Genomic DNA, 22,778 nt, shown 5'->3' with positions numbered 1-22,778 from the left:
AGTGGGCTGGAGCGTGTGTTGGCCACCTGGAACATCAGGTGTGGCTTCCCCTCAGTGTGCATCACTACGGCAGAGCGGGTGAAGCGGATGGAGAATGCCCGATTCTTTGGCCGGGCGATCTTTGCCACGAAAGCACCTGCATCACGGAAAAGAGCAAACTGAATACGAGCACAGTGCCTGGGTTGGTTCCCTGCAGCCTCCGAGCCGCCGAAACAGTCTGAAGGGACAGAAGCAGGCTTGGGTGGACATGGCCTTTCTAGCCTCAGCCTGCATGTTTGAAAACTGCTAGGCTGGCATCACACTAACCCATTTTTGTTTAAAAAGTATAGCTTTCCTAAAATGCTTCTTTTTCTAAACTGTGTTTACTTAATGTTTGGAGAGTGAACTGTAGCTGTAGGAGGGCGAGCTGTCAGCTTGCCCCAGTTTACTGTAACTGGTAATAGTACCTGATCTGAGTGTGCTACCCCTAGAGAAGCTCTTTCTTAATACACAGTAAACTAACCTGTGTATTCTTAAAGTCTTTTGATATACTTTAAACCTGAAAATTATTTTAAATAACTTAAAATACCTGGAAATAGCTGTGATGTTGTAAAAATTTTCAGTACGTCGGATACTGAGGAATACTTAAGCACTGAGTCAACAAAAATACTTTGTTTAGACAAAAGTAAACCTTAAAATCGAAACAAATTGACTTTAAATATTGCAATTCCATGGAAAAATCATGGAGAGATAATGGTACAAGAATTCAGTGATTGAGAGTGATAAGTGGGGATCTGCCACAAGTATCGTCCAAGGAATAGTGGAACTCTCAAGTCCAAATCTTGATATCACCTGATTTGTCTTTTGTTACTGAAAGGTGTTTAACTTTTTACTAGTATATTGCTGAAATCTCATCATCCTTGTAGTGACTGACTTAATTGTTCTTTCAGATACCCATATGATCACTATTTATTTCTATCTCCGTTTCTTAAATCTAATTATTACACCTATTCTATTTAAAGATTAAATATGAAGGATTACCTGTGATGAAGGCTTCCAGCATGAGCCCCAGGACCATCTGTATTGCAAGCAGTGCAATAGCGCTGGGACAGTCCCCGCTTGGGAACATAGTGCCGTAACCAATTGTGAGTTGTGTCTCCAGTGAGAAGGAGAAAGCAGCTGTAAAACTGGTGATGTACTTGACACATATAGTGTGGTTGTCAGGTGGAGCATCGTGGTCCAGCTCCAAGTCCCCATTCATCTCAGCCAGCAAATACCAAAGCACTGCAAAGACTAGCCAGTGAATGACAAAAGAAGCAGAAAAGACAAGCATCATCCATCTCCAGCGCATGTCCATTAATATTCCCCATGCGTCTCGGAGGTATGCCAGACCTTTTCCTTGGGCACCATCCATCTGGAGTGTGCTGTGTCCATCCTTGGTCACCATCCGCAGGTATCTTTGGGTCAGGAGGGGAGCGCTGGATTTGGTGTTATTGCACTCTATCATATCTGTTGTCATCTTCTAGAAAAGAGAGAAAAGGAAAAAAAGTGATACAATGCAGCATATTTGTATTTTGCCTAACATTCACAGGTTTTGACACATCAGCAGGGGTTGAAATACTGCAGCCAACAAAGGAGGGCTTATACATTGCAATCCAGAGAAGATTAAGTCAGGAGCCTGGAGAGGAATTTACCACTGTTTGTGGTAATACTTTGCTAAAAAAGATTAAGTTTAAAAATCGGACTACTTCTCAAATTTTCCCTGCTTAGTTGTTTAAATATAACTTTCATACTTTACCTTCCTAAATTTACATTTGAGTTGCCTGCTTTAATTCTTTAGGGGTGAGTGGGATGGGATTAGGCATACTGTATCTGAAAAGAAACTGAATTTTATCTGATTATATCAGGCTTTAACTTCTCTTTAGCAGAGTACAATAGTTCACTGATACTATTATGAATACTAGTAACAGCAGTACTATGGAAATAATGGTTATTGTATTATTTCTCTAACACGTTTATGCATTTTAGGGGAATGCTGTAGTTTACCTAGTAGCCCTTTCAGACTTTTGTAGCTCAGGGAATGACTGTCTGCACCCACCATGTCCAGTTAAATGGAATTACAGTATTCAGGGAATCTGAGGCTGTTTATGTAAGGATTTGGTAAAAAGAGAGCAGGAGACCAGTACTGAAAATATGCTGTGACATAATTTGAAATCTAGTCTGCCTAAGCAGTGTATTTTTTCTGAGTGACCAAATAAGAAAATAGGACAGCAAGTGTGTGGGAATTAAGGGGTGAAGATGGAATTGCAAATGTGGGAAGCAAAATGGATATTTGTAGGTATTTGACATGTTAGGTTCCCTTGTTTACTTTTAAACCTCAAAACTTGCCAAACTTGTCAGAGATGCTGAGTGTCTTTTGAAAAGACACTGGCCACTCAAATCCATAAATTTGTAAATACTGAATGTTTAAAGTTCACCTGGAACAGACTAAAATTAAATATGGGTTCATGTAAAATAGAGACTTCATAGTATGTACAACCTACTTAAGGAAGGGTGTGAGGAAGCTTGTTTGTAGAACAACAGAGGATTTAAAAAATATATATAAATTCAGCAAATCATACTTACACATGGTGTATTTAGTGAATTTTGTTGGTTTCCTATCAATTTTGTCCTTTCTCTGAATTATGACTGTTTCAGTGTATCATACAAGTGTAGAAACAGGCTAGAGAAATTTCTCCCCCAGGAGTGCTGCCTTAGTTTTGTCTTGAAACACGTTAGGTGTAAGGATCCTGAACTTCAGAATGAATTTATGAAAGGTAGAAGTCTTTCTTGCGATCTTTGATCCTGTAAACCAGCGGTTTCTTGATGGTTTACTTGATCTTGATAACAAATTTTAGTAATTGCAGAACATACTCTCTTGCTTTTACTTGTGCTTAATGAATACTGAAATATGAGAATTGGCATCAGAGTGAATATTTAGCTCAATTTTCATTTTTCTTTCCTTCTGTCGGTTCTCAAAACCATCCAGCTATTTCTTCTATCCATGCTATAGTCAAAGGAGGTAGAGTAGATGATGGCCTGTGTGGAATTTGGTGGTTTTCCCCTCATATTTATTTTCCAATTCACGTCTCCTAGAAGGAATATTTTGAACCCACTCCCTGTGCCAAAGAATACAGTGGGCGTACCGAGACTCTCCTGGTCAATAGTACCAGTCTGCTTTTCTTGGGGGATTCTGATCATAGTCCGTTCAGTTTATAGCATGACCTCCCACCTTCATGTGAGTCTGATTTTTGGTCTACTATATAGCTCTCCAAATGACAGTTTTCAGTCTTGCTGCACTGTTACGGAATTTACAGTAACCTGAATACAATTTTAAATGCTTCAGGAACCAGATGATTAGTGACTTGTCTGTAGAGCAGAGTCCTTACGCTAAGATTTAGAAGAGCCCTTCTGGATGCCTTGAAGGAGCTGGAAGATAGACATCTCTGAATGGGAAGGATGATGGGGACCATGCTCAAAGCGAGCTGTGGACAATGCCTTGGTGTTCTATCATCTTCGAATAAGCAGTACTCACAAGAAGTACTCCCTTGTTTGAATAGAGGAGAACGCTTACAGAATAAAATGCCTCTGGATGTAAACATCATGCATTCTTGAAAAAAAAAAAAAAACAACAAAACCAAAAAACGAAACTAGTGTATTTGTCTAAATTCTCATGATACTTTGAGGGCAGCATCTGCTTCATAGCCTCCAAGTAATTTGGGTTTGCAAAACAAATGTATGCTGTGAGAATGAATTTGATACTGAGTGATTGGTGACAGAAGCCTCTTCTACAGTGTTACATACATTAAGAGAAAAAGAAAAAACATACTTAATGTGGTACATTTTTCTTGACTGCACTTCACATCTTCCACACATCAATGCTAATATCAGCATTGCAGGGCCTCAATTTTGTTAAGAAGCTTTCTAGGGTGGTGATTAATCACTTAACGTTGACTTAAAGTTCTGAAAAATTTTAGTCAGTGTTCACTGTCAGGTTGTTTGGGATCTTTTCTGATGGGGAGGATCTGACAGATCTCGAATACTGACAGATTTCGAAGGTCCTGGAGAAAGAGAACCTCCATTAGCCCCCAGCAGCACGTTTCACAACAGCCCTGTGTCTCTGCTCCTTGAGACTCCCAGCAGGGGAGTTTGCCTGCTGAGGTTAACCAGGTTACTGCTCTGGTCTCATTTGATGTAGGCCTCTGATTTTTCTTGACTGTTTAAAATATTAGGTAACTAATTTGATGGCAGTGATAGCATTGGAGGTGTGTAAGCTTGAGTTCCAAAACTGTTTTTTTGCAAGAGCTATTGATGGCTTTAAGAGCCACAAGTCTCAGGTTCTTGGGGTGGGAAAAAGTGTAAGAAACTGCAAATAGACTCTGAGAGCAATGCAGTTGATTCAGAATAAGAGGTGAAAGAACAACTGCCCTGTAAGAAATAGTCTACTTGGGATGGAGGATCTGTATTCTCAGAAGCAGTCAACTTAAGAGTAGATGTGGCTTTGAACTTAGAAAGAACTATTGTCTTCTGTCTACTCCTTTCCTTGACCACTGTAGTAAAAAATACAAATACCTTCTTTCCTTGTTAGTGATAAATTAATGAAATTGTACAGTAGAATTCTGAACCATTTGATCCCATCCCCTGCCTAGCATGGTCCTTGATGCCCCCACATTAATCCCAGTTTCAAACAGTGTATGTTTTAGGAAAGACATTCAGCTTTGACTTGAAAAGAAAAATTCTGCATTGTTTGTTGAAGAATACTCGTCTCCAGTGCTAAATACATACTGTATTTCTAATCCAGATTTGTCTAACTTCATCTCTTAACCTTTATGTTATGCTGTTTGTCTGGTTTTGCTTCTCCTTGTTCCTGACTTGTGAAATTGTTGTAGCTTTGGAGTGTTCCTTCTCCTTCCATCTGCCAGCTGATAGCCCTTGACTGGAAAGACAGGAACTGTCAGAAATGGCTTTTCTAACCTTTCTTGGCATGTTGACCAGTCTTTTGTCATGCATTCAGTGTGTCTAATCCTTCCTGTTTCCAGTCTATTGAAAATTAAATGGTTATCACCAACTCCAGTGTATATGTCAGTTCTTAGCTTTTTTTTTAAATCTCTTCACCATCACTGTCCCTCATTCTGGCTTCTTTCTTCTATGCAGTGTTGTAAGACAAGTCAAGGTACTACCTTTTTAAACTGAGGTCATAGTTTCCCTTTTCCTAGCAGTCGGACAGGTTCTAAACTGACCTGGCTTGCTAATGATTTATGTGTAATAAAACCTTGCCTTGCAGCTCTAGGATATTGCCTGCATTTCTGAAATTCATGATCCAGCACACTGATCTCCCACACTTTACCTTTTTGATTGAGATCATCTTCCTTGTGTTGTAAGAGTTCTGTTACATTGCAGCTTCATGCCACTATGTTGCTTTCCTCTTGCTTAGCCTTTCTCTTGACAGCAGAATCTCAGCTGTTAAGATTCTGGTGGGATCAAGGGGGACTCATTTGCAGCAGTGTCTTCATATTTTTTTTTTTTGTTTGCCTTCTCAGTTGAAGGCATTTAAAGTGACACTTCCAGCCTGTTTTCAGCTCTGTATGCTAATGCACCTGCAACCTTTTTAGGAGCCTGAATGCCTTTATGTGGAGCTGTGTTCAGGGGAGACTTCTGCAGTGCTGTCCTACCTGCCCAACTTCTATTCTTAACAAAGCCTCTTCTAATTGTCCTTGGGAGGGATTTGAGGCAGTTTATAATGCATGGCTTCATGACAGCATAGCAGTCAAGAGGACCTGCTGTTTGCTGGGAGTAACTGCAAAAACTGCTTACAACTGTAGCATAATTTGAAGATTTATTAGAGCCCAGGTGGTGCTGGCATGCCCCTCTGGGAATGTGTACATGCCCTCTTTACTTGACCTGGGTCCACATAATCTTGTACTAGTTTCAGATTTAAACATCTCTGTACTCTAAGCTGTGATCATTCAGAGGTGTTGCTGCCTCTGCACTTTGCAACAAGAACAAACTAAGTTTATAATTCTTTTAAAAGCACTTTCATGCTATTAAGGTCTCAGTATTGTTGTTTTTAGATTGAATGGCAATCCTTGAGATGCTCTGACGTTGAATGTTAGGAAATGAAGGCTTTTTCAGTATTGATGACATGCCTGGATCGTGTAACTTACATTAGGGGACAATCTTAGAAATGTAGGAAGTAATTCAGTTAGAGTAATTGCTTTGGTTGAAAGCTTATGCTACAGTTGTTAGTAAATAGTTAAAATTTCAAACATGTTTGTCCTTTAGGTTTTGTAGCTAATGCCCCATTGAGATGAAGGGGAGTAGTCTGTGACAAAATGGTTTTTTCAAGCAGTCTGCAGAATTAAGGTAACAGTTTCTAGGACTTGTTGTATGTCTAAGTCAGTCTTGTAAAAGTGGGAACTTTGATTTGTTGAGCCTAAGTCATACATTTCAGAGCAAGTGCCACGAAATATAGGATGTGAGAGCTCGTACTTTTGACCCTCCGTGACAGTTTACTACAGAATGCACTTTATGGGAGAGTGTGTCTTCTTTTTTATAGTACAGAAAGGAAGTCTGCTTATGTATTTGATTTTTGGGGACGTCTGTAATGCTCCGTTTTGTGTATAATGTATTTTCACATAGTACAACATGCTGAAATACTGTGAGGATCCATATGAACCCTAATTCTTGATAATGAAGTAGCATTTGTGTGGACCAGCTAGTCTGGCCACCTTTAGAAAAAGCAGAAAAACTTTACGAAGACTTTGGTTAAATGTTGTTAAAGGCTTTAAAATACACTAGTATATATTAAATCCTTGTAGAGAAACTTAAATGCAAAATCAAATCTTGTTAATGGAGGAGTAAATTTATGGTTAAGAGGGAGGATTTTTATTTGATGTAAGGCTGTAGTAATAGAAGCCTGCTGCCATCCATTTTTTGGTGGAACTTGCTGGTTTTGAAGAGCAGTCCTGCCCTATGCAATGCAAGCTTCCTAATAGCTTGTCTAGAATGAGTTTTCTAGGACCTCGGAGTTCATACTCGATGCCCGTGCATGGTTTCCTGGGCAGTGGTGCTAGCTCACAGTGTGTCCATAAGCACAGAGAATGCATTGATTGAAAATGAAGGCAGGAGATCTAATTAGAGATGGTAAAAGCAGGCTTGAAGTGAAGCTCATTTCTTTAATTTGTGATGGAACTGAAGTTAAATGCTGAGTTATGATGGCTGCAGCAAGACGGTGAGGATGACTTTTTCATAACGCTTGGTCAGGTAACACCTGGCTACCTTAGCTGGAGGCTTGCAAATGCTCCCTGTTTGCAGAGCATTGCAGAGTCTTTCCAGCACTGTTTATCTTGAAAAATTTCTGAGAAAATATTGCATGATGTCTTTGGGTTTGCTCTGTATGCTGTTAGGATTATAGTCATCTGAGAGAGCACTTTCTTCTTTTTCAGGGGGGAGAATCAGAAACCATTTTTTTTAAGGTGATACTTGATTTAGCAAGCTTCATGAATAAAATTGTGCCCTGAAAACAACTTTGATTTGGAGAATTCTAACTGTACAACAAGAAAAAGAAAAAAACTAAGATTGTTTTGTGTACTTACCGGTTTTTGAAGGGTTTGTGTGCAGGAGAAGAGGAATACCTGGGCTCCAGGAGAGGGACTGGGCTGGTCTTGTGTATTGGTCCCTGCACTGGCAAGAAACTTCCCACAAGTGGTTGGTAGAGATCTTTTTTTTTTAAAAAAAAAATTTCTAAAAAATGGGTTTGTATGTCTCATTCCCATGTTTATAATGCTGGGGGGGGGGGTTGGTTTTCATCTGAAGCTGATTTGATTGGTCATTTTGCCTGCAGGGGGGCCGGTTAGCTCTGATCATGTGGAAAAGAATGCTGGTTTGTTAGGAGCATTTCTTTACCCAACACAAACCCTCAGCGGCCAAGGAGAAATCCTCAAACACTTACTTGGAGAAGGGGTGCCTTCCCCCTCACCTCCTTAATCAAGATCATTTTTTAGGTTTGTATAATCTTAAAGTTTTACGCGACAGTTGAAGAGGCCAAAATTCCTCTGGAGAAGCTGAATAGAAAAAGTTCCCATATTGCTGCTGAAAAACACTTCTCAGATAACTCTCTCCCTGACCAGTGTCAACTACTGTTTGTTTACGTGAAAAGAGAAACTCTTGTGTCTCACTGCTGCTTGTCTAGTGCCACTTCTTCCTCTTCTCATTAGGTCCCCAGCTCCTGAGTGTTGGTGTTAACAGCAAGGTGGGCTGTAGCTAATGGTACAGCCTGTGGGCTCTGGAGGGTGTTGCTGAACTGTAGCTTAATGCTGGTCAGAAGATGTAGATCTGGCCACTTCTCTTCCATCTCCACATTGCTCCTTTATGAAAACGTGGAATTAATCACAGGATTCTGCTAAAGCCTAGGAATGAAACAATGCAGACTAGGTGGGTTGCTGATTCCATGCAGTAAATGAAACCACTTTCACTTAAGCTTTTTTCTCTCTCGCTTATCAAATGAGAAGAGTTATTTAGGGAAGGTGTTTTAGCTGAATGTCCGTGCAGAGTGGTCAGCATGCTGCACTACTAAACCAAACTCTGAGGACAGCTTTGTAATGTGGTAGTATTTCACACTTTTTTTTTTTCCCTTGGTGAGCTGCTGATGTGAGGGCTTTGATCGAACGTCAGATGTAAGAGGATCTGAGAAACAAAGGCTGTGGTTGTTTGCAGTAAAACTACTGAAGGCCTGCTGGGAAAATTATTAATGTAGACTTTCCTGCTTAGGAAACAAAATCCTCCCTCGTTTTTTGTGGGTTTTTTTGTTTCGTTTTTTTTTTTTTTTTTACCTTCCCCCCAACCCTAAATTGCAAAACATTAATTCTTTGCTTCGTTAGTATGAAACCTTCTAATACATGTTCAGGCACAGCACCAAAAATTGTCATAGGCATAGTGTGACCTTCAGAACCAGGGCAAATAATGCAGTGCAAAGGGACTCCCACCACTGTGGCAAGCCTGTGGGATGGCGTGACTTGCCCTTCACCCTTCTCTCTGTACTCTGGCAAAGTTGAACTTCCACTACAGACAGCCTCTTTTATTCACAAGTAGGATTTTTTTTTCAAGCCGTATTTTCTTACAAACCATATTTTATACTGTAGAAAGCATGTGGTGTCCAGTCACAGGTTTGCTAATCTGATTCAACTGAATGGATTGAAAAATCTAACACTGTCATACAACAGATGAAATAGCTATGGTATGTGATTTCCAGGTGTGTGTTATGGAATTAAACTCTCTTGTTAATGCCTTTGAATTTACTGGTTCACCTATACTCATGACAGTGGGTAATGGTCAGTTTAGTGAAAAAATACAGCGTGATACTTGAGTAGTATGTCTTTGAGACAGTACTGTTGAGATTGAGATTTTTATGGAGAGAGAAAATGTGAAGCTAGAAATGAGCACCAAAACTTCTGATCTGTCACTGACTTCGGTTACAAGTGAGTCACTTCACAATGTATGTATTCCTGTAGTGTCCCTTAGCATGTCAAATACTGTCCTAATGAGAAGGTAGTCCTCCTTTACAAACATCATCTTAAGGCCATTTGTTTTGTTCTTCTGTAAAATGAGCTACAAAATTACACACCTAGGCAAAGTTATTTGAATTCCTTTAAAAACACTAGGTGCAAAGGTTTTTTCTGTTTATTGTCTTTTTGAGGAAGTGTGTAGCATGCACCAGACAGAAGAAAGCAAGTCAAAGCACTTAGTAGACTCTAGTTTTTGCCCTCTTTAGAGGAAACAGTATTGCTGTCAATCATCGCTTTCCTGTTTATTCTCTCCAAACAGTGAGCGTATCATAGGAAACATGGACTGACAGCATGGAGAACAGAAGTTATTTGCCATTCTGTTAGTAAGTCCTCTTCACAAACGTGTTGCCACGGGGCTATGTCCCAGAATCCCAGTCTTGTTCTTCGCAGTTGGTTTCCCTTCAACTCAGCGTTGCACAGCTGTAGGCTTTTTTGGCTGGATACCACTAGGCTCTATCTGAAGTGTTCTGTAAACACCATTGCTGGCTTTCTGACAGACTTGAACAGAGGTGCCCTTTTACTGCTCCTTCTCTTCAGGAAGTCCAGTCAATTAGTCCAAGGCAAAACCATAGATTGCATTTTAGTTTTTTTCATTCTCAAAGCATTGCCAAATACTGACTCTGACCTAAGTCATTTCAACTGAGTGTTCTCAAGTCTACGAACAGTTTGCAAAGACAATATTCTAGGACTTTGCAAGTTAGGAATTCAGATGTAAGCTGTAGGAATATTCCTGTATAGAGTTTTGTCATAGTCCTTCTGTCACTTGGGTAGCTGAATTTTTCTGATCCTTCACCTGTGACCAGTTTGTATTTGTAAAGAACTAGTTTCTTGGCTGATCTGTCTAATGTGTGAGATCATCTAATGTCAGATCTGTTTTGACACATACCTTGCTGTCTGAATATTGCTTGCTGTAGTGTCCTAATACCAGAAAGCTTAAGTATGTCATGATTTCTCTCTTAATTCCACTGAAGTGTGGCATCAGAACAGTCATGAGACACACTGGAGTGCTGTTGTGTTTAGAAAGGTTTCAGAATCACAGGTGATACCCTCCTTAGATGAATATAATACTGACACCTTATAATCAATTCTTTCCTTGTTTCTTAGATTTCTAATGATGCAGAATTTAAAATCAGAGGAGGTATAGGATCCCACTTGTGTCTGATCTTGGCAAACAGCATTTCTTGTTTTGTCACCTCTCTAGAGATGTTTCAAACCCCACAGCAGCAAATGGGGATGCCGTTTTCTGCAAGTTCAGAATACAAAACCTGACTTTGATAGTTCGGTTCTTGGGAGCAAAACCAGCTGTCATAAGGACTAAAAAAACCTGAGTTGCCTTGGGTATGCCTATAGCACGTATGTATCTGCAGAGAGGCTAAGAACGTAGAGGTATTCAGTGGCAAAGTAGACTCACAATATTCTTTACGTAACTTTTTTCTCCGAATGTTTATGGAAAAGCAGAACAGAGCCAGTGAGCTGATAGCTTGTCAGTGTCAAAAAGCAGTCTCCAAAATCTTAACTGAATTTAATAACGATAGAAAGAAATAACATACCTTTTTCTTAATTGGTAGCGTCTAAAATCTGTTGAATTAATGTTACTGAATGAGCGTCAGGTAATAGCTGTGAATTTTGATGAAAAGAATAGATACAACTCTAAAAATATTTTTCTACTCTGAAAATAGCAAATTGAGTAGCTTTTTTTTCCTGTTGGTAACTATTTTACTAAGGAAAAATGAGCTGCAAAACTTAAAAAATATTTACCTTTTCCTGTAGCATTTTAAAAATAAGTTGAGAAAGAATGAGGCATATTCCTTATCGTATGGACCTTAGGCTCATCTGGTCTGTTGGATTGCAGCTCTCTCCTGGGCTACTATCTCCATGTTTTACTTTCAGCTGACTTGGCTCTGTAGCTCTTGTCTCCTAGTGTTCTACTCTGTGAAGCCCGTCCAAGGAGCAATACTGAGAGGCTTCCCTGTACTTCCTGTTACGTTCTTCTACGTGATGCTTTTCAGAGATCTAAAATGAAAAACCCCTATATTTCCCAGACTTAGATTTTCCATCTAGCTTGTAGCCTTTACTTTCTGTGAAGCATGGGAAAACTGAATGTGGTTGCTCTTCATTAAAGACTTGAGGATTTTCTATGTTTTATTTTAAATATAATGTAATGTAAATTAGGAACTAAAAAACTATCCTATCTCCTAAACTTGTGGTAGTCTTGTACTTGAGCTCGAGCATAGTTGCTTCTAACTCTTAATATGCTGACCTTGGCTCTCCAGAAGATGGATTCACAGGATAATGTTAACACTGCTATGTTTTTCTTGTTTAATCCCGATCCTACTTTTAATTTTCGGTCCTTCCTAAAACAATGCAAGAACATTGTACATCATATTGGATTAAATATATAGATCATACATTGTTTATTACAGAAGTAGCAAATATGTTTGGTTTATATAAAATGTGTGTAATGTTTACAGTTTATTCCCATTTTTCTTTAGCGTGAGACTTCTCATGATACAGCAGTTTATTTTTTTTGGCACACTTCAGCTTCTTTTGTACTTCCCTATGTCTCTTAAACTGTTGTCTTTTCCCACCCTCCATCTTTTCTATCCATGTTATAATTTCTTGCATGCTTTGCTTTCTTCTGTTTTTCCTCAGTCTTTCCATCCTAAGGTCCGTAGGGGCGTGGAGGGATTTCTTGAATGTGTGTCCTTCCATGAACTTCCCTTCCTCTCCTAGGTTCCTATCACCACTTCTGGTGCATTTTTGCCTCTAAGGGAGCAAGACTTCAACCCTTTTGTTTCTAGGTTCCTAAAGATGGTACGCATGTTCATTGGTATGTGCTTTCTTTGCAGTGAGACCAAACTTTGAGGAAGGTGGGACAGCAACAACGGGGAGGAAGCATGAGTTTATACGCTCTGAGAGCGAGAACTGGCGCATCTTCAGGGAGGAACAAAATGGGGAAGATGATGATGGAGGCTGGCGACTGGCTGGGTCACGGAGGGATGGTGAGAGGTGGCGCCCTCACAGTCCAGGTGAGAGGAGATCAGAGAGAAGTGCAGCCATGGTTATAGGGAAGGGGCAGCAGGTGAATCAGGGCATGGGGAAAGCAGAGGAATGGGAGGTGGCATAAAGTTTGGGACAAAACCAGGTAAAGTTCATGTGGTTTTGGTTATTAAATACTGTTTTGGCATACATGGGGCTCTTGATCATAAAATTATGTGCCTTTGATTTCTTTTTAATGTCTTTAATACCCTAACATATTTAAGGGAACAATATTTTTCAGGTGTGCGCTTGTCTGTGTTGTGTTGTGCGCCAGGTGTGTTATGTGCCTGGTAAAATCAGGGGTTTTTTAATAGTACTGTTTCTCTGTGGCTATGATGCTGAGGGGAGAGAAGTTACCCACATTAGGTAGCATATCTAAGGCTGCAGAGTGATGCTGACACTAAAGCATTCAGGTTGTTGGGCTCTTTCTTGCAATGCCAAGAGGCATCCTTGGAAAATCTCAACATATGTTGCTCTATGCATCTTGTAGTTAGTTACAGGATGTCTTGTGTTGCTAAATTTCAGTTTGGTGTTACTCTCCCCTTCCATGGCATGACAAAGTCAGTCTGGGTCACTTGTTTTCCATTGCTGGAGTTGCAGGAGAAATACAAAGCAGAACTTGGTATTTGAGTAGTATGGCTGAAACACTTTTATTTGTTTTTTCCTTCTACTTGGAAAAGATGCTGCTAGCCCGTCATACCTGTTGTGGGATCTTGGTTTTGGGTGTCTTTTGGCTGCAGGAGGCTTCTGGGGAGCCAAGGAAGGATTGTGGCTCTGCTACTGTTACACCTTCATAGGGAAGCAAAGGCAACGTGGGACACTGGGGCTGAGGTGGACAACTTCATTTCATCAATTAAAAAAAGTCACACTTGCTGTTACAGTGGGCCTATCGCCCTTTTCAACATCCCAAAGGAGTTTCAGTACTGTAGGGGCTGTGAGCAACCATTACCTCTGTTCCTAACCCTCTCCACAGCTATGTATTATGCTGCCCTCAAACAACTGTTAGCTTGTACTAAAATTTAGCAGTGAGCCCAAGGCTAGATTTATTACCAGATGTTTTCTATTTAGAGCAGGGCTAGGGGGCAAATTTTGAAGAATGTAATTTTCTTTTCATCAGTGTTTGGTCACGATCATTCATTAGACACTGCTGCTTTGTTAGATAGCTCAGATGACATCAGGCCAGCTATGATTGTACCTCATGATGATCAGATGCAGCATGATACTCAGGAGTGGAGTGTTTTGAAAATAAGAGCCTGCACGCTTTAGCTTTAAAGGAAGCGTAGATCTCAAAGTTCAGAAGTTCATTCATGTCTTGAACTTTTTTGGAAGTTGTTCTGAGGAAGGTTTTGAAAATTCATTTTACTTCCCTCATAGGAAATACTACTGCTTATTTGAATTTTTGCTGTAGTAGACCACTAACCTGACTTCACTTACAAGTTAGTTTTAGCAGGTATAATCAAAAGCCGAAGAATTTTGTGAATCTGCAGAGAAATTGCTAGTTTGATTTGACAGATGGAGTTGACAGCTGTATTGTTCTAGTCTCTCTGCTTTGGTCAGAGCTGTATTTGAATGCTCCTGTTAGTAGTAGCCACAGGACCATCGAAATGGTTTTAATGGTTTTATTCTTGCTTTAAACAATGAGTTTAACTCAAATTGGCATGGCTTAAACTACTTCTTTGTACTTATTCTGCTGTTAGGTAATAGTACTAATCATGTGTCCTGCTAAAAATAGAGAAATGTCTTCAGAGTACTGTCGTCATTGTTCAGCTGGACCTTCCTCTGGCTTAGCTCTGCATACTCCCTACTAGACCGTATGCTGCTTGCTTTTTTCTTTTGGGTGAGAACAGTTTAGAAGAACGTAGCAGTTGTCAGGCTTGAGTTTATCTTCTGTTGTTAAGTAAAGAATACTGTGCTTCCCACAGGCCATTGTTTTTCCAGCTTTTGAATTCCTCTTGCTCCTTCAGCTGTGTTTACTGCAGGATGGCTGACCTAAATCTGCTAGTTTTGTGCTTCTTTTTAATAGACACAAAGGATCAAGAGGATGGACTGCTTATGCTGAAGCAGTCTTGTGCCCCTTAGTATAGCTTCCTAGATTCTGTGGTCTGATTTAATGTAGCTAAAGTGAACTCCCTTGACATAGTTGAAGGGATCTGTCAAGTGTCCATGCTGTGTTTAAACTCACATGGCTATGCCTCATATGAAGTTGAGGGATCTTCTGACTATTGGTAGTAAAGTGAAGAAGCAGATCAGACTTCTCCTTAAAATAGACAAGTGTTAATGCTTTTTTCATTCTACTGCTTAATTCAGAAGGATGTAAACTTGTGTGGTTTTGCAGCATGAAAACTGCCTGGATTGCATGACCAGGCTTTTACAGTCAGTGTTTATGGGGTTTTCTACTTTCTCTACTACTGTCTGTGTACTAGGACTCGGAAGTCTGATGAGAAGACATTTTTCCTTGGCTTATACAATGGAGAAGTTGTTTTGCTAGTTGTTCTGGGTAAAAAATGTGGTACCGCTGCTACTGTAGATGTGAAATAGGATCTTTAGACCGGGTTCACTATCTCTTAGAAGAACGTGACCATAGCTTTAAATTCACTGGTTGCTTCAAACTTCTCTTGATTTTTTTTTTTTAACCATCTTTTTAATGACTGCTTACCTAAAAAGCCCCTTCTTTCTGTTGTTTCAGTTCTTGCAATGATTGCCTTTTAAATTTGCTGAGCAAGTCCATTTTATCAGATACCTATACACACCTTTTTTGGTCTCAAAACTAGTGAATTATATACAGATGTTTCTGGTTTTGGTTTTTTGTTACTAAGTCATCCTTAAGGAATAGATATCATGTCATCTCGCCTAAAATTTTCTCTGATATGATAAGATTTTGTGGTTTTGTTTAAGCAGCTCTATTAAGATCTTTTTCCTGAAAAGCATTTTAGAGAGGCTTTGTAATCTTATATAAAGATTTTTTTTGGTTGCTGCTTTTTTGAAAGCTTTTGAAATTAATCTTGGTTCACTCCATTTTCAGAATAAACTGCTGTGAATCAAGTAGACTACTTATCTTTTGGGCATTGTGCTTTGTGCTTCTTAAAGCAGCTGAAGTATATTCGAGAATCTTGCTCTGAAATTGAGCAAAATAAAAATTAGTTCATATACGATATATGCCAAAAAAGTAATATGTGTACTATTCTCTTGTCTTTTGTTTAGTGTGTAGTATTGGTTTGTTTACTGTTGTTTTAGTATACATTGGAAATTTCTTTTCTGAATTAGAGAATATAACTTTTATAAGATAAATAGCTGTTAATAATTGAGACTAAGGTGTACTCGGAATTCCTGAAGCAGCCAGTAGGCGCTTTTTCCACCTGTAATGCCACCATAAATTGCAGGGGGTGAATTTAGTTTAAAATAATTTCTTTTAACTTGGAATCTTGATCATGTAAGTGGTGCCTAATGGTACTACAGGACTGAATTTAAAGCTGTGTTTGTGCCCTAACTGTTGGTTAAACACCTTTTAGGTAAGAAGGTAAGATTTGTCTTTTCTGTTGGCTTGCTTTAAAGATTGGCAGCCCTGTACTTCACACCTGAGTTGCTCGCTATATTCTAACTAGGCTTTAATAAATTTTTGTTGTTATTAAGAAACAAGGGCATGTGTCTGCTCCACTTATCTCTTCTTTTTGCCTGCCCACCTAGCTCTGAAAATATATTGGCTATAAAAGGAAGTTGTGTGACTAAATCTTTGCAAGCAGACCATATGGTACACAAAACCTCATTAAGTTCTTAATTTGAACTTTGAAGATACCTGGAATTAACAAGATGCTTAGAATTCACCTCAAAACCCATGTTTCTGGGTCCCACTATGAAGAGCCCGTGCTCCTGGTGTAAGGATGTGAGCTGTGTAAAAATAATTGAGGCTTTTCTCAATGTGTGGTCTCAAGATGGCCCATTTACGGCTGTATAGAAAGTTCTTAATACCAAATTTTCCTCTTTTATATAAGAGAGCTGAGGAAGAGATGGTCAGCTGTTTGTGGGCCCCAGGATAGCAAACAGGCGGAGACACTAATCTGTTTGTACGATATGACATTGCCAGGTTCAGGCCATAGCTCTGTTTTTCCACATATTGGGAAACCTGACGCAGACAGTGCTGGCTGTGCTGAGGACATGTCTGCCCGTGGTTTTAATCAAAAATCCAGTCTGGCTGTCAGCAACCTGTCACGCGTAAACCTCGGCAAAAGCTGTCTGATTCCAAAGGAAGTCCTGCTTTTGATGTGTTGCTGTTTCTGATGAGGAGGGGGGAAGTAAACTTAACACTGCTTCTGGTGCCATGTCAGTGGAATTTCAGTGCCTTTTCTTTCGGGTAGACTGTGTTGTTCTACTTAGTTGCTGATTGCTCCCAGAGATGCTTTTGTTCTTTTAAAATTGAGCAGCATTTTAATGAGGTGTGCGTATGTATGACTCGCCTGAAAAGATGACTCTTAGAAACATGCACCTCTGGAGTTTGCACTAAGTTGAAGGCCAGGGTGCTGTGGGCAGAGGTGCACGGGGCATGATTCAGGCATCCTCTTCTGAAGAGGATGCATGAAATGGTTATTACTTCATAGAATCATAGAATACCAGTTTGGAAGGGACCCCAAAGATCATCTGGTCCGACCTTTCTTGGAAAAAGCATGGTCTAGGCAAGATGACCCAGCACCCTGTCCAGCTGAATCTTAAAAGTGTCCAAAAGTGTACTTGAGCTCCCTGGAGTGCTTTTACTCTGTTAGTGCCTCTTCAGTGAGCCCTTGTCTTTGCTTACATATTTTTCGAGAAGTTATTGATGAACAAGAGGTTGACGTAACAGGCCTAAGATGTTAAGAACTACTTTAAAGCAGGGAGAAAAGATGGGGTAAGTGCAAGCTTACTGTGCCTTATGTATTACTTTAATGACATTAAAAAGATTGCCTCAGAACACTGATTTGACAGTTTTGCATACCAAAAATGTTATTTGTTTCGAAGGCGTAACTAGAGGCATAGATTAAGTTACACAGTAGAATTATTTGCAAATAAGCACATATGGTATAGTGGAGGCCTTGTTCAAGTCTAACCTTTTGTGTTTCCTTGATCAAATATAATCTTAAAGTTCATAGTGTTTCTAGAAGGAGTTTGTTTTGTTTCCTGTATTTGTGAGACAAAGTTGGATTTTTGCATATTAATACTTAGGGTTGATGTGGAATCATTCCTCATTCATATGAAGCAGATGGAACAGAGGACAATGTTTCTCCTCTTTACTGTGACTTCTTTTGGTAGCCATTAGATAGACAGTAAGACCGTACTGATTTCACAAATTATGAGACAAAAAAAATATTATTTTTTTTTTTTTTCCTGAAAAGAACACAGCCACCACTAAAAGCACTGAAAACTAAGGTGCTTTCATTTTTGCTTTGCAGATTTCTGGTAAAGAGAGCTTCTGTTGGATGGAAGGCTGTTTACAATCCTTTCACTCCCAATTTGTTTTCCTTAGCAGCAAGTTTTTTACAGTTTAAATAACATTATTGCAGTCAGAAGATTTTAAGCTTGGCTGAATGAAGATGTCTTCTGAATAGATTAGAAAGAAAAGTGAAATAAAATGTATATTTGAATTTGTAAAGTTTTCCTTCTTTTCTTATCATTCCAAGTTCAGTATTCTATGGCTAAAAAAATTACCATTCAAGAGACTTAACAGTCCTTTCAAAAGTATTTGAACAGTGCTCAGTCCATTTTTCGTGTATATGCACTAAAGTGTCTCTGAGGGCAAGAGGAAAAAAGCATGGGTGGTTTGTTCAAGATGTGACTTTTGCAGATTGCCTGAAAGAAAATACAAAATTTTATATGTGTAAAGATTGCAAAAAAGATTTAAGTTAATGATGGCTGGTAAATTCAATCAGCATCTAGTGTCACTTGTCTTATTCTGTTGCTCCAGCATGTTTTAGATTACATAGCCCAACCTTTCTTAGCCTTACGTGGTTTTTTTAATGCTCATGATGCACTTTATAATGTGGGAATATACAGTGGACGATATTTGAAAGTCTCCTGCTTAATGGTAAGGTACTCCTTTTCTTTCCCTTGTCCTTTAAGATGCCTGATGGTACCCTGTAGGGGCTTTCTGAATTTCTGTCACTGTTTGCCATCTCTTCACCCGCCCCTTCACCCTTCCAAGTAAGCTACTTACCCTCAAAACTGTCTTGTAAAGTTACTTTCCCCCCACCTTACATGGCCCTCGTTCTGCAGGCTGGCGAGAGCACATGGAGCGACGGCGGAGGTTTGAATTTGATTTCCGGGAACGAGATGATGAACGGGGTTATCGACGAGTACGGTGTGGGAGTGGCAGCATGGATGACGACAGGGACAGTCTCCCTGAGTGGTGCTTAGAAGATGCAGAAGAAGAAATGGGAACATTTGACTCCTCTGGAGCATTTCTCTCTCTAAAGGTGAAAAGCTGGCTTGGGCCCTTTGTTCACTTTGAGCAAATGTCCTTTTATGTCAGGTGGATTATGGATGGTTATGTTGACTTTGTAGAAGGTGCAGAAGGAGCCAATCCCTGAGGAACAGGAGATGGACTTCCGACCTGTGGAGGAAGGGGAAGAAAGATCTGACTCTGAAGGGAGCCACAATGAAGAAGCCAAAGATCATGAAAAGACCACCAAGAAGGAGGGGGAGAAAGCAGATAGAGTAGTGGCAGGTAAGGAGTACTTCTCATGCATCTGTTCTATGTTGCAGTGTAGAATTTCCATTAATTCAGTTACATAGAACCATGCAATGTTACAGAAGCAGTGGAAGAAGCAGTCCAGGCGTCTTCACCGGCTGCCAGGTCAGATACCCCACCAAAATCCCAGCCTCCAGACCCACTGCAGACGAGCCTTTTTGAAAGGAAGGAAGAGTCTGTGCCAGAAAGAACAGAAAAAACAGAAGATAAAGAGAATCGAACGGAGAATACACCGCCAGCCAAAATGTCCAACAGAGGGGAAGGTAATAAATTTGATAAACTTAGTAAGCTTCCATTACTTGTTGTGGTTAGTCTTGGTGTCTTTTAAGAGTCAAGGACTGGATTATGGTGATGAAAAGACAGAATTCACCAACTGGTCTATAAATACAGGATTTGTTGGATATGCCATCTCAAATTCTTGCAGAGCACTGGTACTTCACATAGCAGTGCAGTCTAGAGAAACAGGAGCTAGTTGTGGATGTGTCTCATTGTGGTAGAGCAGATCAGTCTGGACAAATGTACGTGGCCAGGGAACAGGATATGCTGAAATGCGCTGAGTTCTGCACTGTTAGAACTAAACTGTTTGTTCCTTGAAGTTAGGTTGGGTGCCTGTGCTGTAAACAGTACCAGTGTGCAGTCAAACGTAGTGGAAGATCTGAAAAAACTTTTGCTTTGATGCTAATTTTGAGGTGTTGAATGTTTTCTACAGTAAGTTCTTTAAAAGTAATTTTAATTTATGTTAAAGATAATGAACTAATTTTAACATTTTTCTTTAGATTTGGCTTCTGTTGCTCAACCTTTGCCACAGATTTCTGCAGACACAGCTTCTCCTGCTCATCTTTCTCCTCCTGTTTCCAATTCAAATCCTGCTCTGCGGCCAGTTCAGACACCTGTCACAGCTGCTCCAGGCATGGGCAACATTCCCACTGACCCAGATGACGAAGAGGGCCTCAAACACCTAGAGCAGGTAAAATTTCTCAAATTCCTTTGTTATTGACAATCATGAGACTGGAGGGATGTGGAATGCAAAAAATATTTGAAGCTCATGAAAACATAAATGCAACTGAAACTTTACACTCCATGGTGTAACTGAAAGCTAGTTTTCTTCCCTCCATTATTTTTTTGGAGAATAATTCAAGCCTATGTAGTATTTTTCTGAATAAGGGTACCCAGTGTTAAAGAGCTAGAGACCCTAGTGTTTATGACCACTGTCAAGTAGTCTTACATTTGTCTTGAGAAACCATAAAACAGTATGCCCAATATGTTTTTAAAAACCCAAACAATAAAAAACCATAAATGAAGTGCAAACTATGCTCATGAGTTTAGTGACTGCTGGGATATTGAGCATTTTTTTATGCTACTGCTCCCATACCTGTTGTATTTCCATTGCTTGTAATTCCTGGTACACTCATGAGCACTAGGTAGTACAAGGTGGTTGTATCTGGCACACTCATTTTCAAATCTATAATCACACATCTAACACTTGTATTCCTTGCTGGTTTTGATGTCTCCTGCAGCAAGCAGAGAAAATGGTGGCATACCTACAGGACAGTGCCCTTGATGATGAAAGGCTAGCAGCAAAAATTCAAGAGCACAGAGCAAAGGGTTCCTCTATGCCATTGTTCCATGAAGCCATGCAGAAGTGGTACTACAAAGATCCACAAGGAGAAATTCAGGGTAGGTCTGTGCCCTTTACACTTCCTCTTCTGTTTCACAGAACTGTTAAGAGTTCTTCACAAAATTACCATCAACAGATACTGATGCTTGTTTTTACAAAAGCAGCACAGGGAATTTACCACTCTAGAATTAGGTTTTGAAAATAGAACTTCTACCCATCACTGCCCCCATCAGCTCAGCATTCCTAATGTCCAGAATTATGCTTTATTGTGGTGAAGGCTTGCCATCACTTCGTGTTTCTGTAAATTGAGGTTAGACTAAAACCTGTTTTTCATGCCAGTAGTTACTGAGATTTCCAGATAATAGCGGAAACAAGACAAGAACGTGACCATTCAGTTGCTTGTTGAAGAATCCATGAGAAACATTGAAATTGGTTTTCTAGTCTCGGCCTGAAGACATTGAGTACTCAGGGAAGGGTAATTTGTTTAGAATCTAGAGCAAAGAGAAAACAAGTTTTCACAAGCCAGTGCTTGCTCATGATCTCAATTTAAATTGTACTTGCAGCCAGTGCATTATTAGTTCATATAATACCAACTGTTTCATGCTTGCAGTTTTTGCTTAAGAAATCTCACTATTTCTGCAATGAAAGTTGGAACAGGTCTTTCATATAGATACTTGCATCTTTGCTTTTAGAAAGTACTTATCTTTTGGAGGTCTCAGGGCTCTGTTTTAGCAGCTGCTTAGCTGCCTCCCAAAAATGCAATTAAGCAGTGAGTTCCTTGCTGTACTTCACTATGTAGTAGTTGCTAATGCTGTTTAGTGTGAATGACTTCCTCAGCTGTGAACTCTAGATAGGATCTGGGGGGATGTTATCTGTGGGATCTGTGCCAATCTCTTGTCTGCAGGTATTACACATCTTCAGGGTTTTCTTCTCACCCCTCTAAAGGATGTTAACTGTAAAGCATTTTTATTTGCTCAGTGTGCTTTAAACTGCATGTTAGTTGCTGCTGGGTGTTTATTGCTCAGTGATGATCTAACATATTTTTTATTGGAGTAAGTACTACTTTGTTTACTTCTGGAGGTCACATTCACTCCCACATAATTTTTTCTTGGGATACCTCTTGTGGTTTCATATTCTCTAGGAGGAATTACCTTCTACAGATACTTCTTACAGAGAAGGCAAGAATTACTGAATGTTCTTGCTTTTCAGAAGCTATTTTTGCAAAACTTGTATTTATGTGGTTCTTACTCTAAGTAATCTATTTTTCTATACTGGTTTTGTGTCCATTTGGATATGTAAAATTGGTGTAGGAGTCCTCCTTTGAAGGGAGTGACTAAAATCTCAGGAAAGAAGAGAAGAGAAAGTGTAGCTTTCTGAGGAAGAGAAACTGCTTTCCTCATCTGAAAAAAATATAATCGTCCACTCAGAGGTGGATCTGCTTGCCTGCTAAGTTTCAGAAGCAAAACTTCTGTAAAACATACCAATTCCTCCAATTTGAAGGCAAGAAACAGGCTAAGATTGTTTAGTTACCTGTGCAGTATGTGGGGGGGAAAGTAGCGCTTGTGCTTTTAGCAGTATCTGCTAACTGCCAGTGCTGAAACTGGAAATTGCAACTGTTGTCAACCTGATGCTGAGCCTGAAGTGTAGTGAGCTTTGAGAGGCAGGATGTGTGTTAGCTGGACCAAGCTCCACACCACCGTGGCTGCTTGGCTTTCATCTCGGAGCTGACTTGTCTCCCTCCAATGCATGGTAAAAGCACTTCTTATTAAAGACTATCTGGGCAAATGCTGTAGCCGCTGTAGGACTCTAGATATTTGTATTGACACTC

At 39.8% G+C, this 22,778-nt stretch overlaps 1 protein-coding gene across 13 annotated transcripts in view; it reads left to right on the top strand.

The window, feature by feature from the left end:
• GIGYF2 (GRB10 interacting GYF protein 2) overlaps positions 1–22,778 on the top strand; it is a 76,950-nt gene that overhangs the window by 35,361 nt on the left and 18,811 nt on the right. For 10 of the 13 annotated variants that reach the window (XM_074877883.1, XM_074877890.1, XM_074877893.1 and 7 more), the window contains 6 exons: positions 12,431–12,610; positions 18,858–19,057; positions 19,146–19,308; positions 19,395–19,595; positions 20,109–20,299; positions 20,850–21,009. In XM_074877883.1, coding sequence (XP_074733984.1) covers positions 12,431–12,610; positions 18,858–19,057; positions 19,146–19,308; positions 19,395–19,595; positions 20,109–20,299; positions 20,850–21,009 — 1,095 coding nt within the window. Of the gene's footprint in view, positions 1–1,349; positions 1,433–12,430; positions 12,611–18,857; positions 19,058–19,145; positions 19,309–19,394; positions 19,596–20,108; positions 20,300–20,849; positions 21,010–22,778 lie in introns of those variants that run through there. The other 3 variants (XM_074877889.1, XM_074877887.1, XM_074877894.1) reach the window with 2 other exon arrangements.

Source organism: Strix uralensis, chromosome 9, assembly GCF_047716275.1.
Source record: "Strix uralensis isolate ZFMK-TIS-50842 chromosome 9, bStrUra1, whole genome shotgun sequence".
Taxonomy (NCBI): Eukaryota; Metazoa; Chordata; class Aves; order Strigiformes; family Strigidae; genus Strix; species Strix uralensis.
Note: the sequence above shows the minus strand (reverse complement) of the source record. Positions and strands in the feature narration are given on the sequence as shown.